The 15703-nt window shown below is 39.7% G+C and overlaps 1 protein-coding gene across 1 annotated transcript; it reads left to right on the plus strand.

Moving 5' to 3' along the window:
- Positions 1–8707: 8707 nt before the first annotated feature.
- LOC307259242 (maternal B9.15 protein) lies at positions 8708–14772 on the plus strand. Its single transcript, XM_080039011.1, has 5 exons — positions 8708–8835; positions 11769–11946; positions 12087–12224; positions 12474–12759; positions 13460–14772. Exons 2-5 carry the CDS (start codon positions 11774–11776, stop codon positions 13691–13693), a joined length of 831 nt encoding a protein of 276 aa, XP_079895137.1. The 5' UTR covers positions 8708–8835; positions 11769–11773; the 3' UTR covers positions 13694–14772.
- Positions 14773–15703: the final 931 nt, after the last annotated feature.

A 15703-nucleotide genomic window follows, 5' to 3' on the forward strand; every position in this document is an offset into this window, starting at 1 on the left:
CCCTATGGACAAAAGATATCAGCGCAGTGAGGGAGAAAAGTACTAATCCTGTACTTTTACTCACAGCAATGTGCCGCAGCTGTGCAAAACCGGTTCTACAGTATGCTATATGGAGAGGACAAACACACACACACACACACACACACACACACACACACACACACACACACACACACACACACACACACACACACACACACACACACACACACACACACACACACACACACAAACACACACAAAAGTGTCAGTGGTGCAGAGAGAGAGAGCTGAGAATACGGAGAATGCAAGAGAAGGAGGGAGAAGGCATCAGTCATCGTGTGTGATTCTGTATGTGTGTGTGTGTGTTTGTGTGTGTGTGTGCATGCATGTAGGGTAGGAATGAAGGAGAGGAGAGGAGGGAGGAGATTAAAAAAAAGAAAGGTGGGAGGGAACAGGGAGTATACGTGGAGAGAGGAAAAGGGGAGGAGACATTTTTCTCTTTTTTCCTGTTCACGTTTTCTTTCTTTAAAAAAAAATCTTCCCCATTTTTGTGAAATGATGCCTATAGTGTCTCCGACTACACAACCGCCTTTGTCAATAGGTCTTTATTCTGCCTTTCCATGACAGTTTTCCCCCTTGTCATATTCCCCTTTGTCGAAGCCAGCTGTGTCTTTAAGCCCGTGCACTTGAACTCAGAGAGTGCTTTTACTTCTCGGTGTACTTCCCCTCCGCTGGCCCCCCAGCACACAGGAAAGAGACACAGCTTGTAGGACAGAGAGAGAGAGAGAGAGAGAGAGAGAGAGAGAGAGAGAGAGAGAGAGAGAGAGAGAGAGAGAGAGAGAGAGAGAGAGAAGGACAGAGGGGCAAAAAGGGGCATAGAGAGAAATGCAGATGGGGGAGGGGAAAGGTTTGCAAATGGTGGTACAAGGATTTGGAAGACTTCGGTCCAAGAAATACAGCGTAGTAACATCATACTAGAGCCTGACCGATATATGGATTTTTGAGTGCCGTTGCCGATTATTTTCTGAGAAAAATTCCGATAACGATTAAATTGTCCGATTAAATAAATAAATAAATCCCCAAAATATATATTGGAAAAAAAAATCACTTTCTGGAACTCTTAAATATATATAAATACTTGTTACTGTCGATATTTGTAAAGGAACTTTTTCTTTATTGAAATATGCATTGTCTAAAAAAAATAAAGTGTAACAAATATGTCTAAAGTGGATGAGTCATTTTTAAACTCAGACATTAAGCATTTCATTTAACTGCACCCAACCCTCTGGAAAAAACATCAGCAACTCAGACTCAATACATTTATTCAAAAGTCAAATCAAAACTCACCTCTTGAAGAAAGCATAATTACACCTGACTCCACTCAAAACCTTATTTTTAATTTTTCTGTATTTTGTTTTCTTTTTCTATATGTATGATTTTCTATATGCATGATGTAAAGTGTCTTTGAATGACCTCTAATAAAGCACTATATAAATTCTATCAATTATTATTAACAGTCAAGAGATGACCAATGCCTCTGCTATTGGCAGGGGGAACTGTCAAGTGTGAATTAATCCAATGTATTACAACACACCTGCTGCTGCTGCTGTAAATAGGCTATAACCTTAATGATATTAATTTAAGCTACCACCAGGACAGCAATGCATTTCACTCAAAAATGATTGCTTGAATTAAAAAAATAAATAAAAAATTTGCCGATTGCCGATTTCTCTGAGATATGCTATAAAATCGTCCGGCCGATAAATCGGTCGGGCCCTACATCATACAATATCTCAATCAGAGCACAAATTTTCTTTTGATTGTCCAGGGCAGCTGTTAAAGGAATATTTAATATGTTTGAAAGGAAAAGGTGAGAGAATGGGCTGCTGTTGAAATATTGATTTGCGGTATAAATTATGCCCATGTGTTCGTAACGTCATGAAAGTTTACAATGGAGAAAGTGCAAGGTTAAGGTCAGACCATTAAGCAGGGCCTCACATATCTGCAAAAAAATCTCCATGGCAACTGCTGACATGAAGGTGAGATGTTTCATAACAAGACAACTCCTATGTGTTTGTGGGGGGCAACAAGTGGACTGTTACACCAGCTTATGCTTTTATCTTTTTTTTCTTCTTTTTAATGAAAAAGACAGAGTGGGCACTCAGCTGGCCTTGACTGATTTAATTGTTGAGGCAGCAGAGAGGGGAGACAGAGGGGAGTCAGGAGCTCAAGCAGGATTCGATCGCAGGCCAGCGGGGGCACACGGTAAACTGAACCACCCGACGCCTCTCACCGCACAGACTTGCATATGTTAAATCGTTCTACGTTATACAAGTCGTCCCTGAGCATTTCATGTATACAGTGGCAGAGTTTCGCACATTTGACTTAATGTTCAAAAACATGGCCAACATCAGAGATGATGAAGATGAAACAGACCAACAGAAGGATAGAGGAGCATAGGGTTAGAGAAGGAAAATAACAAACCCAACAGGTATTTTAGTGTTCATGGCTGTGTCTTCATAAAGTTATAGGGAAGGTACAGACAAGCATGTGATTCACCTGTTTTTAAAGTCTCTAAGAAAAAAATAATGGATGAGTATTTGATTGGAGCTAGGACTAGGGCCCGATCGATAGTGCCGATGCCGATTATTTTCAGAGAAAAATTCCGATAACGATTACATCGGACAATTAAATAAAATAAAAACTCCCCAAAATATATATTGGAAAAATTTACTTTTTTGAACACTTAAATATACATTCCTTTTACTGTCGAAAATGTGTACGGGAACTTTTTCTTTATTGAAATACGCATTGTCTAAAAAAAATAAAGTGAAACAAATATGTCTAAATTCAGACATTAAGCATTTTATCTTACTGCACCCAACCCTCTGGAACTCCTTTCCCCCAAACATCAGCATCTCAGACTCAATAATCTCATTCAAAAGTCAACTCAAAACTCACCTCTTTAAAGCCACTATGAGTAACATTTAAATATCTTTAAAACAGCCTAATTTTTCCTCTGATAATCATAAATTACCTTTAACAACAAACGAGACCATCAGTGCAAAGAAAGACGTTTTGATATAGTTTTTATTACTGCATTTGGTCTGGTCGCACACCCAGTCCGATTTTCGGCTTTCGCATGTAGGCTCTATGGTCACATATTCTTATTGGTCGCAGATTTCAGTGTAGCGCAGCAACGCGATTTGGGAAGCCTATCCTCCAGGTGAGGGAAGGGGAGCGGGAGCCTTGGTTGAGACAGTTATTTGTCATCATAATGACTGATAACGGGGCTGAACCATCAAAGAAGAAAAAAAATCAATGAAGAAAAGCTAAAAGGGAGAGTGATAGACGGGCAGGAGGTGTACACAATTTCACAGGAGTGAAGTCCTGCAGACTTACTCCTAAATGAAACAAACAAAGTTTACTTTGCTTCATCATCATCAGATGACCATTATTCATCTGAAATAGTCATTATTTACAACAACATAAACACATTACCTCATTGTGATCCATACCAACTGCCGTCTCTCGTTCATTCGCTTTCTGTGAGGACACGGAATCTTTCAGCTCCGTGAGAGTGGTTAGTGAACCTGCATCAACTCATTGCAATCAGGTGTGTGTGGCACTGACTGGCATTAGTTGATGTTGTGTCACTAACCACTCTCACGGAGCCGAAAAAAGTCCCTGCCCACACTTTCAACAAACGGACATGCACTATACTGCGCCCTAACACTCGCATGGCCGGCACGCGCTAGAAAACAGCTTAACGACAGCTGGCGTCGTAGAAATACTACCGCTTTTGTCCAAAGGGTCCGCCAACTGACAAAGTTACTCGTAGTGGCTTTAAGGAAGCATAATTACACCAGACTCCACTTCAAACCTTATTTTTTTTTCGTCTTTTGTTTTCTTTTTCTACATGATGATGTAAAGTGTCTTTAAGTGACCTCCAAAAAAGCGCAATATAAATTCTATCACCTATTAACAGTCAAGCGATGACCAATGCCTCTGCTATTGGTTGCAGGGGGAACTGTCAAGTGTAATTAATCCAATGTATTAACACACACCTGCTGCTATAGCCTTAATGCTGTTCATTTAGGCTACCTCCAGGGCAGCAATACATTTCACACATGATTGCTTGAAAAAAGAAGAAGAAAATCGGCAGAAAATTGGCAAAAAAACGGCTGATGCCGATAATTCCGAAATATGCTATAATTGGCCGATTTAATCGGCCGGCCAATAAATAAGGGTCGGCCCTAGCTAGGACATTTCTATTTTCCATAAATGAGATAACTAACTACATTTGTTTTTCCAGGTAATTTCCTAGGAAAGTTCTTATTAATATTGTAAAACTCAATAGCGGGGTGGGACTTTCCCATTCCCATTTGAGTTTTCAAAACATCAGCAGTCAGCTGGGAGGACATTTTGGGGGTTTGAGGGAGTTTATCTATAACAGGTTTTTTTTAAACAAGGGAATGCTTTTTGAAAAGAAGGCGGAAGCCGAGTACAAGCAAGAAATAATTTGAAGGTTAATGAACTTCGAAGTTTGTTGAATTCATATGTTTTCAACACTTATTGGTTCATTCATTACTTTTACAGTGCTTCATCCTCCTGTGTATTGTACTGTTCCTATTCAAGAAATTCAAGAAATTAACTTTTAAAAAAAACTTCAGGTACATTATTTTTTTAAAGACAGTTCAGCAACTGTATTTTTAAGGCCAAGAGTGACAGGCTAAAAGTAAATTTGTGGAGTGAGATTTATCTCATCTTATTACCCCTTAGGTTTCTCATTTGACCTCTCCGAGGGGTTCAGACAACCGCAAAAGCTCATAGTTCTATATTCCTATAATAAACATTTACATCCATGGTTTTTCAATTGTTCTCTCCCTCTTCTTTTGATACATTTCTTCATGTAAAGCACTTTGAATGGCCTCTGTGTATGTGTGCTATATAAATAATCTTGCCTTGCCTATAATAAACATGCAGACCATTTATAGCAGCTGTCTGATAATAATAATTTCTCTGCATCTTTAAATAAACAAAATAATAAGTCTTGGTTTCTGCTTTGTTAAGAGCTTACACAACAATGCGAAATGCATTAAAAAGATAACTATAAGGTAGAAAATGTTCAAAAAAAGCTTTTTGTCTATCGTCGTAGTGTGATTTGCCTGCAAGGCACCGAACAAAGAAAAGCCAAACTTTTTCAATCTAAAAAGAGGGCACTGGCCTAATGCATTGCAAATACAAATAGGTATCGACCCACTGAGAGGTGGGGGGAGGGGGGGGAGAGAGAGGAGGAGGGAGGGATGCAGGGAGGGAGGGAGGGAGGGGGAAGGGGAGATGATAAAGGTCAAAGGAGGTGTGCACTGCATTCCCACATACCTTTTGTCAAAGAGGCAAAACGCACGTCCCATACGTAACCGCATTACAGAAACCAGTGAGGACGGACAGGGACTGGATGCCACGAGAAACACTTCTCTCTCTTAATGCAGACAAACTGTTCCCTCAGCCCAAGGACGGTCATTACCTGAGGGGAAAGAGGCAGCATGTGCGTTAGGGGAAGAGATGCTTAAACTGGCGCTGATCTTGAAAGGGCCTGGCCAATCGATCGCATTAAGCTCCCTGCGAAAGAGAGAAATCAATATGTTTTTAAAGGCGAAGCGGGCTGCATGTGGTGTATGCGTGTGGGCTTCATTGATACCACCAAGACGTGTTCAGGGAGAAGCTCTTCCTGACAAAGAACGATCCCATTTCGAGGTCAAGTGCCTCCGTTTCCAATACTTATTTACAAAACCATGACACTTGTGAGAATAAATATGTACATCAAAAGCGTGCTTGCATTTGTTTGACCTGTCCCAGTTAAGGCTCCCATTATCACCACAGAGTGCTGGCCAGAGGTTCGAGGAGTAAAGAAATGACACTAAATGAGAAAAAATCAATCATTTTCAGATGGGGAAAGTTGCGAAGAAGCTGTGAGGTCTGGGAAGCTAAGAAATAGAGAAGGAAAGAAGCAGAATGACCCGTGACACAGAAATTAATTGCTTTTTTAAATACATTGTAATGGAATCACTCTGATAAACAGCAGGAATTGCCTACAGAGGCTCACCACAAGGAGATGGTGTGGGAAGGAGATCAACGGCAGCAAAAGAATGAGAAAGAGGGAGAGACAGAGGGGAAAACAAAGACGAAGACAGTGAAGGCTAATTCATTTACATCAAAACAATGCAAATCATACAATAGACACCCAAACTTCAACACTCAAGTTTTTACCTCTTGTTCCACTCTTCGTCTCTCTTCGTCTCTATTTCTATCCACACACTCACTCGGAGCAATCATTTACTCTTGAGTTGGCATCTGGGACAGAGAGGGTGATCCAGTTGAGGCAGGAAGTGAAGGAAAAAATCCACACAGATCTGACACAGTCCTGGGCGTACCTGCACTCACACTAACACACAACAAACGCCACTATAACTGTTTAGAGGACAAAAATGGACGGACAAAGAAAACCAAGTGATTTATGGGAACATTTGTGTAAGAAAGGAAGATAAAAGGGGAATACAGGAGTTCGTAGCAAGAAGGAAGAACACATTGGAAAGTGAAAAGGAGAAAAGAGTATGCACCCCAAAAAACATTAACACACAGATATCATTACACAGAATCTGGGAAATAAAAAAAACAGCTAGAGACTTGTTCATGGTTGTTTTAACCTAGTGTTTTGTGTGTGTGTGTGTGTGTGTGTGTGTGTGTGTGTGTGTGTGTGTGTGTGTGTGTGTGTCTATATACAAATGAAGGGATGACGATTGGGCTTTCTAAAAGCTGAAACATGCAGGAATAAGGGAGGAACGTAAAATTGATACCTGCCAATCAAGTTGCTTGATGTGCTTCCAACCGAGTGAGATTTTAGGAAACCCTGCCCTCTAGTGGACAATGCAATATAAAAAGCAGATGTTGAGTTTTTGAGGTCCCCATGTTTCACTTGAATATTTCAATTTAAGGAAAATATTCATTCGTTCAGAAAATATCACACTTTTTGGAAGTATTAACCTGTTGTAACAAAATTACAATACAATAACTCAAATTCAATACTTACTTTACATTCAGTAGGTAACACATAATTATCTTATCAATTGTGACACAGACTGTTGTCATACTGATCAAACTACTCTGTAATGTATGAATAAATTATGACTGGTATTCATCATCTTCAACATTAAAATGCTGCTTACACATTTACACATTACTAATGATGAAACAATATGTACATGTTACAATAAACACTCTAGAAGGAATCTTTCTGCGATGTTTTTAACATGTATATGAGTTGATACAAATTGCAGTGTTTATATGTGTGTGTTTATTTAAGTAAGGGATAAAAAAAAACGCATTTCTCTGCTGCCCAAAAGTCAATTGTTATATAGCCTAATAGCAGAAACATTTGTATACATAGGTAGACAAAAGGACAGACCAATAAAACGAAGCATGGAGAAAGAGTATGAAGGGAAAAAACACAGCACTATCTTGTTAATATGTGATCACTGTTTGATTTTGAACTGCGGTCTTTCAATCTATGTTTCTGTGGTGTTTATGGATGCTTTATTGACCTTAATCAGACAGACTCGGCCAGTTATGTCTGGAGGTCTAAAGAGCAGTGGGTGTGTCCGACTATTAACTACTGTATGTGAGACAACTGTCCTTACTTCAAATCAACTACCCGGAGTATATTGAACTTTAATTTGACATATAGTTACAAGTTGCTTTGAAGAATAATTGTATTATTTTCTCTTATTTGAGCCAAACACATAGCCTCAATGTATAACACTAGCTAATAGCAACTTATGAATAATAAGAAGTAAAAATTAGCCCCGTTTTATCATCCAATATTCAAACTGTACATGACAATGCATGAATACATTTGGATTACTATTTCTCACTTAAGTAAAGGATTGGAGTTTCTCTCCCCACCACACCACAGTTAACAATAACTTTTAGTGTTTACATTTACAGCATTACTCCTTATAATAGCATACTATATCATATAGATACATTATCTTATATTTTCCGTAGGCCTAAGCCTATTTGCATGTCCACTTCCAATGTTGGATTAATCTTTTGTCTTTTGTTTACTTGTGTTTTGTTTTTTAAATATTTGAAGTAACCTATAATATGTTGACAGAATAAACAAATACCAGCATAAGGAGATTTTGTCAAGTAATGCAATGTAGTCCTAAATGCAATGTTGTGGTAGCCTAGGCCTTCTTTTTCTTATGTTTTCTGTATTAGGCCTACTTAGCACTTAAAACACAAAGCATTTAACAATCAAGCCTATTTTGTATTTATATTGGTCTAATAGGCATAGGCATAAAACTAGAACCTGCCCGAATGCCTAGGTTTAGGGCCTATATAGGTTTAAGCAACTTATTAACCTAGCTAATTAGGCTAGACCCTAAGCATGTCCTACAGGCTACATATTTTACAAAGGATGTTTACACGAGCTATTAGGCTACATTAAATGTCATCCCAGCACAGTAGGCTATAGGCTAGGCTACTAACAATGAAATGTTGTCGTTGTAAGTGAAATCCATTGTGAAATCCCCTCACTCAGTTGTTTACCTTGGCTGTCCATATTTGGGCCGGGCGGGGAGTCGCCGTGAGCCAGTCAGCGCTTGCTCACGGCGCTGAGTAAAGGAAGTGAGTCACGCTGACGGTAATGTTACGTCTCCGTTGCAGCAGAACAGAGAACAAGGAAGCAACATGTGCTGACCATAATAACTCTAACACACTAGCACAGCAGGCAGACACGAAAAGAGACACAAGGAGACGAGGACAATCACCGACGGGACACTTTTTCTAAACGTGAGATGGATTTGTTATTTGTTTTTTATTGTTTCCCTGTAGTTACTCTTGTCGTATTTAATTAAAACGAGTAGCCTCTATTTGCAGAACCTGTTCACAAGTAGGCTTTGTCGCTTAAATGCTAAATTTTTTGTTGTGGGTTATCATCTTAGGCCGTAACTGGATTGTATGTCTGTTTCGGACTAATAGCCTTTTAACTTTTGACTGACTTAATAGGCTGAGTGTGTGTTTTTTTGACCCGGCCGCCAAAGAAAACTTTTTTGCAACTAGCCTACACCACATACCATTTCAAACGACGACTTTTTAAACTTCAAAGCTACAATATCGCAAAAGTTGCCTCGAAAATGTATCTTCTATCGAAATTACAGCGTGGGCATATTTCCTTTCATTTCCACTGGGGGGTTTCCGAACTGTCAGAAGAAAGAAAAAAACGCGCTATTTCCCCATGGTTATTTCCAGTAGAATTAAGTTTCCTTATCACAGCAGAAATAAATTATTGACGAAAGAGTGAAGAGTAGGCCTACATGAACGGTTTTTTTCTTTATTTGTTTTCTGTTAGTAGGCCTCGGAACACGTGCCCCTTCCTTGGGTTGCACACAGTTGAGTCTCCTTTGTCTCGCGCAGACACGTTTCGTCGTCAGCGACAACGAATATCGACGAAACTAGACGACACCTCACAAGGGTCTACATGTCGCCACCCTGTAGTAGGCCTATAGCCTACTTGTCTGTTTATCCCATCCCCCCCTCTCCAAAACTTAAGTAGCCTACACAGCTTGAAATGTGACAGACAGTTTGACCTCGTTTTTTCATGTTGTTTTGAATACCATAACATAGGCTATGTTATAGGCTTGGCTATAAGCAGCGCCAGCGTCAATACATTAAGCCTACTGTGAGTCTGCAAATAGGTCATGATGTTACTGTCTTCACATGTAAAAAAAAAAACAGTGATTATGGCAGCAGGCCACTCTATTTTAAACATGCTGTGCAGGGCATTAACCAACCCCTCTGTTTAGATCAAATAACTGGCACTTAGATGACGTAATCAGGAGGAACAAAAGTGAATTTGAATAACTTGTATTTCCTTTGATTAATTACTTTAGAATAGCTAGCCTACTTGAAAACATGACTCCCCCTGGCTGTCTTGAATAGAATACATTAATGGCCGAAAGTGATGTCATGATAGTGAAAATTAAAGGATTTTGATTGTTTTTAAAAGGCAACAAATAGTTATAGCTTAAAACATTTAAACAATTAATTTTTTTTGTTTCTCAACCTATAAATGAACCACACCCCTCTACAGGCACCAGCTAAACTATGGATATTCACTATTTTCTAAAATTGTATAGACCAGATGATTAACCCGATCATCAGTAAAATAATGGTCATCACTGGTGATCTTCATCATTAGTGAGCCCCAGTTCATTTTAACTGAGAAACTCTGAATCAACACATTTGTAGATGCAATCTTCTAACAACTCAATTGATATTAATTGATGTTGTCTCAACAACCTTTATTGTGGGATACTATAACATGAAACATAAAATGTTAATTTACCAAATAACTTCATGATTATTTTCAGAACCATTTGAAGCCGTTTATAGGAATGTGGATCATGTTTAGTTATTTCACTGTTTTTTTAAAGACTAAATCTGAATACTAAAGATCAAGAGAGAAAAGGGGCAGTAGAATCGGCTCCTTTTTTTAGCTGTATTGTCCTCAACACATGTTGTTACATCTAGACGACTAAAAGTGTCAGCTAAAACACCTCGTTTGTTTTGAATTCTTGTGGCCTGTTTACCGCTGCATTGGGGGGAATTAGCTCAAGGTAGTTTCAACATTCTTCAGCAAATATCTGAAAAATGGAAAACGGACCAGAAAAACCAGTGTTCGTCTGAGCTACATCCTGCAGGTCCACCTGCTGCGAGCAATACACGCACGTGACCTCATTTTGGCAAAGACTGTCGGAATGAAGATCCTAAGTTGCTGAGCGATGTAAAGTGAAACAGGTTTACAACAGCAGAAACAACAACAAAAACATTGGCAATTGGAACAATAAAGCTGCTAAACATACGCCATTGGCAACACTCCAATGGTCACCTAGTTCAAAAATGTGGCAAAACAAATTTGTTATTATGATTTAAAGTTATGACTGTCTTGCTTGTTGTCACATCGCTCGCCACTGGCTGTGGCTACGTCTACCATCGCAAATAATAGTTTTCTTTTCTATTGTGACACATTACACAGGTTGAAGCAACTGTGGTGTGTTTCCAACCACGATAACAAACGACTGTCTGCACCTCAAAGTTCAAGGCAGGACTTTCTTGTCAGGGACATCAGCATGATGTTAGCTCGCTCGGTGTCTGCCAGTGCGGGGGCAAAGTTTGAATTGCCTTGGCCTTTAAATGAACACGTTCTTCTCTCCGGTCGGGCTGACATTGGCAACCAACCCGAACACACACACACTATCGTAGGATAAACAGCGAAGTGAGTTCGTCGGATTTGCATTTGAATATACTTTCATGTCAACACGGCAGCACTAGTTTGCATCTTGTTTGCCTGAATACAAACTCTATCCTTTTAACCAACACACAGCCACGTTCATAGCTGTAAAATGCCAGCCACTCGCGTAACACAGAACTCCACTGAGGTGATCAAAATGAAAAGGCTCAGGGGCGACTGCACAGGGAAGTGCTCTTATCACGGTAACTAAAAGTTCCTGCTCCCTCTGGTCTCACTAAAAGGGAAGTGAAAGCGTGTTAGCAAAACCTTCAAATCCCTTTACTTCTTTGTACTTGGTTGGGTTTACAAACATAAAATGCAAGTTATGTCATCATTAGACAGCCACACATTGTACTCGCATACACAGAGACACTGAGATGAGTCTGCTGACCTTGTGATGTCTTTTTTTTAATGTATTTTTAATCTTCTACAGGCACCATGAAAAGAGAGGTGAAGGCCGGAGTCAACTTCCTGAAACGCCTGGTGGTGGCACGTGGCAAGCTCGATGAAGCCAAGGGAGACTTGTTTGCTGAGAAGCTACAGAAACTTTTATGTGACAAATATGAGGACCACTGGTATCCTGACTGTCCCAGCAAAGGCCAGGCATACAGGTACACAATGGTCAACACTTAATGTTATTAATGGATGGTAGAGAATTATATCCTTACTACCGGCTGAGATCCCTCTATAACCCAAGGGGAGATCCACATAAGATAAACACAGAATCTTTAAATGTTTAATTCTTTCACAGATGTATCCGGATTATTAATGGAGAGCCCTGTGACAAAGTGCTCCTGAAAGCCTGTGAAGAGAGTGAGCTCACTCCCAAAGAGCTAGGCCTTTCACGTGAGATCACCCTGTGGATCGACCCACTGGAGGTGTTCGCCAGGTGAGTCACTGGCTGTCCTGCTGAGGCACAAGCAAAGAATGACACACACACAAACACGCTTTTACGACAAAGAGGGCTTTCTATATGTCTAGTCGAAATGTATGACTGAGTGTAAGGGCAATCTGGGAGATGATTCATAAAAAATCGTGGGAACTAATAAAAAGATGGGCTTTATGGTGATGTTGAAATATCAAATGAATGAAAAGTTTATTTTTTTTTGGTTTTAAATAATCCACTCCCACTACACAGATCTGGAGAGAACAGCAGGCCCTTCAAAGTAGCCTGCTTTGAGGAGGAGGATGACTCCTCTGTGGTCAATCTGGACACGTCTGATTATCACTCTGCTACTTCTTCGGATTGTGGTTCCACTGCGTCTAGCGACACAGAGGAGGAGGTAAAAGACGGCCAAAAAGAGGAGAGGAAGGTCGTTGAGAAGCACGCAGCAGCAGGTGACGCCTACGCCATAGCAATGGTGCCCAGGATTGGCAACAAGCACAGAGAAGGACCAAATAAGGACAAACACGCCAAGAAACTGGTAATTATTCTCCCCTCTCTTTTAGAAGAGATCTGTTGGTATCTCACATTTAAAAGATGATTGTGGTGATATTCTATATTTTTCTTACTATCAAGAAATCCCACGAAAACAATAAAGCAAAGCCCATAAATTGATCCCACTAACATGTCTGGTCTGTGTAGCCAAATTTATTATGGCATACTCTTCTGTGCTACAGAACTTTATTGTTGTCCAAAAAGTATTAAACACATCAATAAGACACAATGAGAAGACATGTTTCTTCATGACCATTTAACATGGGCACTATACTGTCCGGATGACACTATCTCACTGCAGTAAAATACTTGCTAAAGCAGCTGAATTTAGTTACTCCTGTTTGAGTTCCAAGCTGTAATCCTTTTGCCTTTTGAAAACAATGAAACCAGACATTTGTGACTAGCTTTTAAAGATGTTTGGCTTCTGTAGGGACAAATTAGCTTGTGACACAGGCCAGGTTGGGTAGTCTGAAAGCACGGACAAAGGGCTTGTTGTTGTTTTTTTAATCATTTTATGATATTTTATCAATGTGATAAAGACAAGTGTCGGTATAACATGTCCTATAGAAAGGCATTTACGATTGGCTCCTCCCATTTGAGCCAAGTGTGTTAAACGCCAATGCTGGAAACTCTCCACTGTCTCCTTCTAATCTCTTGTACTCGTTGTATCTGTTCTCCCTGTGCAGGTCCCTGCCAGCAGCAAGCAGATCCCTGCCAGCCACAAGTACTTCTACAACCCTGCACCAATGTGGCCTCAATACAATAAGGTAGCTCCAGTGTTTCTGAACACAGTGTACGGCCCTCCGGCGCCGCCACCTCCCCCACAGCAGGTATTTGGCTACTACATCTTGCCGCAGACGCCTCCACAGTTCATTCTGCCTCAGGCCACTTTGCAGCCGTGGGGGGCGGTGATGGGTTAGACCTTTCAGGAAGTGTGGAAGAAGGTGGATAGAGCCATTATAAGCTCCTTCAACTGGGCCACGTCGTGTCTAGTCTCTGTTGTACAGGAGTTCAGCTAAACTTGGGCCAAAAAAGAACATTTTTAAAGTGTATAACTGAAAGTTATTCATTGCACAAGCTATAATAATTCCTTTCTTTTTCATTTCTGGTGAACTTGTAATTGATGGCTTTACTCAGCACAGAAACACTGGAGTTGAGTAGATTTATGTCAGGTCTGCACTGCTTACTTTTTAAATACTGTACATGCTAAGAATGACTTCAGTCACTGGGTGCTTAGACTAACTCAGGAACTCTCAGCAATCTCTTTGATTCCAAATAATTGTCTTTTTGTACATTATTATGTCACACTCTGTCACCTCTCTCACCAAATATGATCCAGAGTGTATTTGTCACTGATAATCAATGTAAAATGTGATTCAGGGTTTAAATATTCTGTAGCTAGAGTTGGAACATCTGTATATTAAGAAGAATATTTTTTACTAAACTGCTTGTAAATAATACAGAACTTAGATACTATACTGATGCACACTTTCTAACCTGTCTTATTGTTGTAATTTATTTGGCCAACACTGGATGGCGCTGAACTCACAAGTAAAACATCAAATTGTATATATATATTTTTTATGAACAGTGGCTGCTGTACATCTTAACTTCACAGAAAAAAAACATGGTTTTAAATAGCTTAAAGTTTCTCTGCTGCAAGTATAATCAAGTGTTCCTTATTTGGGTGTTTATGTTTTAATGGCCTGCTTAATGCTAAGGGTTTTATTGTAAATAACTTTTGTTGCTAGGAAAAGCCGCTACAGCTATATAACACTGAATGCACAAAACAATTTTTCACTCACTGATGCATACATAGCCTACTGTGGTTATTTTTATTTGATGTTTATTTAATGTCTGTGTGGTTCTGAAGCTCATCTGTGTGATTAAGCATTGCCTTGCTTTCACTCTTTGCATTATCTGTTTACTTTCTAATAGCAGCCAATTAAATTAACTTGTGCCTGAAATTACAAGTTGTGTTCTCCTGCTTATTTCTATAATCAATACTCTTGAGAAAAATATGTTAAGTTGAACTAGAACACACCTGTCTGTCTGAGCTCTCTACTGAAGTCGTTCTGTCACTCAGAGCTGTAGCCTAAGGATTGTCATTGCCTTCAGCAGAACCAGCAGGATGCTGCAGCGGAAGGACTCCTGTGCGTCATTTAGCCCAAGGTCATGACGCTGTTCCTTCTTTGAACAAGCTTAGTAAGTGCGAGGGGAGAGTTTGTCTTAACTTTGTTTTGGCCAATGGAAAATTGAGGAAATGAAAGGCGATCTTAACTGTGATTAATAATGCATTTGAATACAACTGAGTAAGACTAATTAAGCCAAGAGGTTGCAAGATAATGGCAATAGCAAAGCAGCTGGGACATGATCTGGCCAATCTATATAATATACATACAATACAAATAATGTTTATTTGTAAGAATATTCTAATAGGCCAGAACAATGTAAGCAAACCATGAGTAAACATTTTAATAGAACGCAACAAGTCAGAGTGAAGAGGGCCCAACCACGAGATGTCACTCTATAGCTAACTCGTGCGTGCCACTGCAACATAAGGCTTCTTGTATTTAAGTATATACGAACAAAACCGATTTATTTTTGTAACATGTCATGTTAATACAATACAATAAAAATCGCTATATTGCACCCCATCTTACCAGATTTAGGCCTATTCAAATCATGGAATAAAGAACATTTAGTTTCACGATTGGTGACCATGCTCTTAAGGAGCATGGTACACACACACACACACACACACACACACACACACACACACACACACACACTTAATTTGCAACACACTGACGTCCGCTCTTATAATAACATAACCCATACAAATTGGAGCCTATTGGCATTGTGCAAATGGCATCATTGCGCGTAACCACGCCACGCCGGTTGGTAGGAGTGTTAAGGTGAGGGTGTGT

The sequence above is a fragment of the Ammodytes marinus genome, assembly GCF_949987685.1.
Source record: "Ammodytes marinus genome assembly, chromosome: 13".
In the NCBI taxonomy this organism is placed as follows: domain Eukaryota; kingdom Metazoa; phylum Chordata; class Actinopteri; order Uranoscopiformes; family Ammodytidae; genus Ammodytes; species Ammodytes marinus.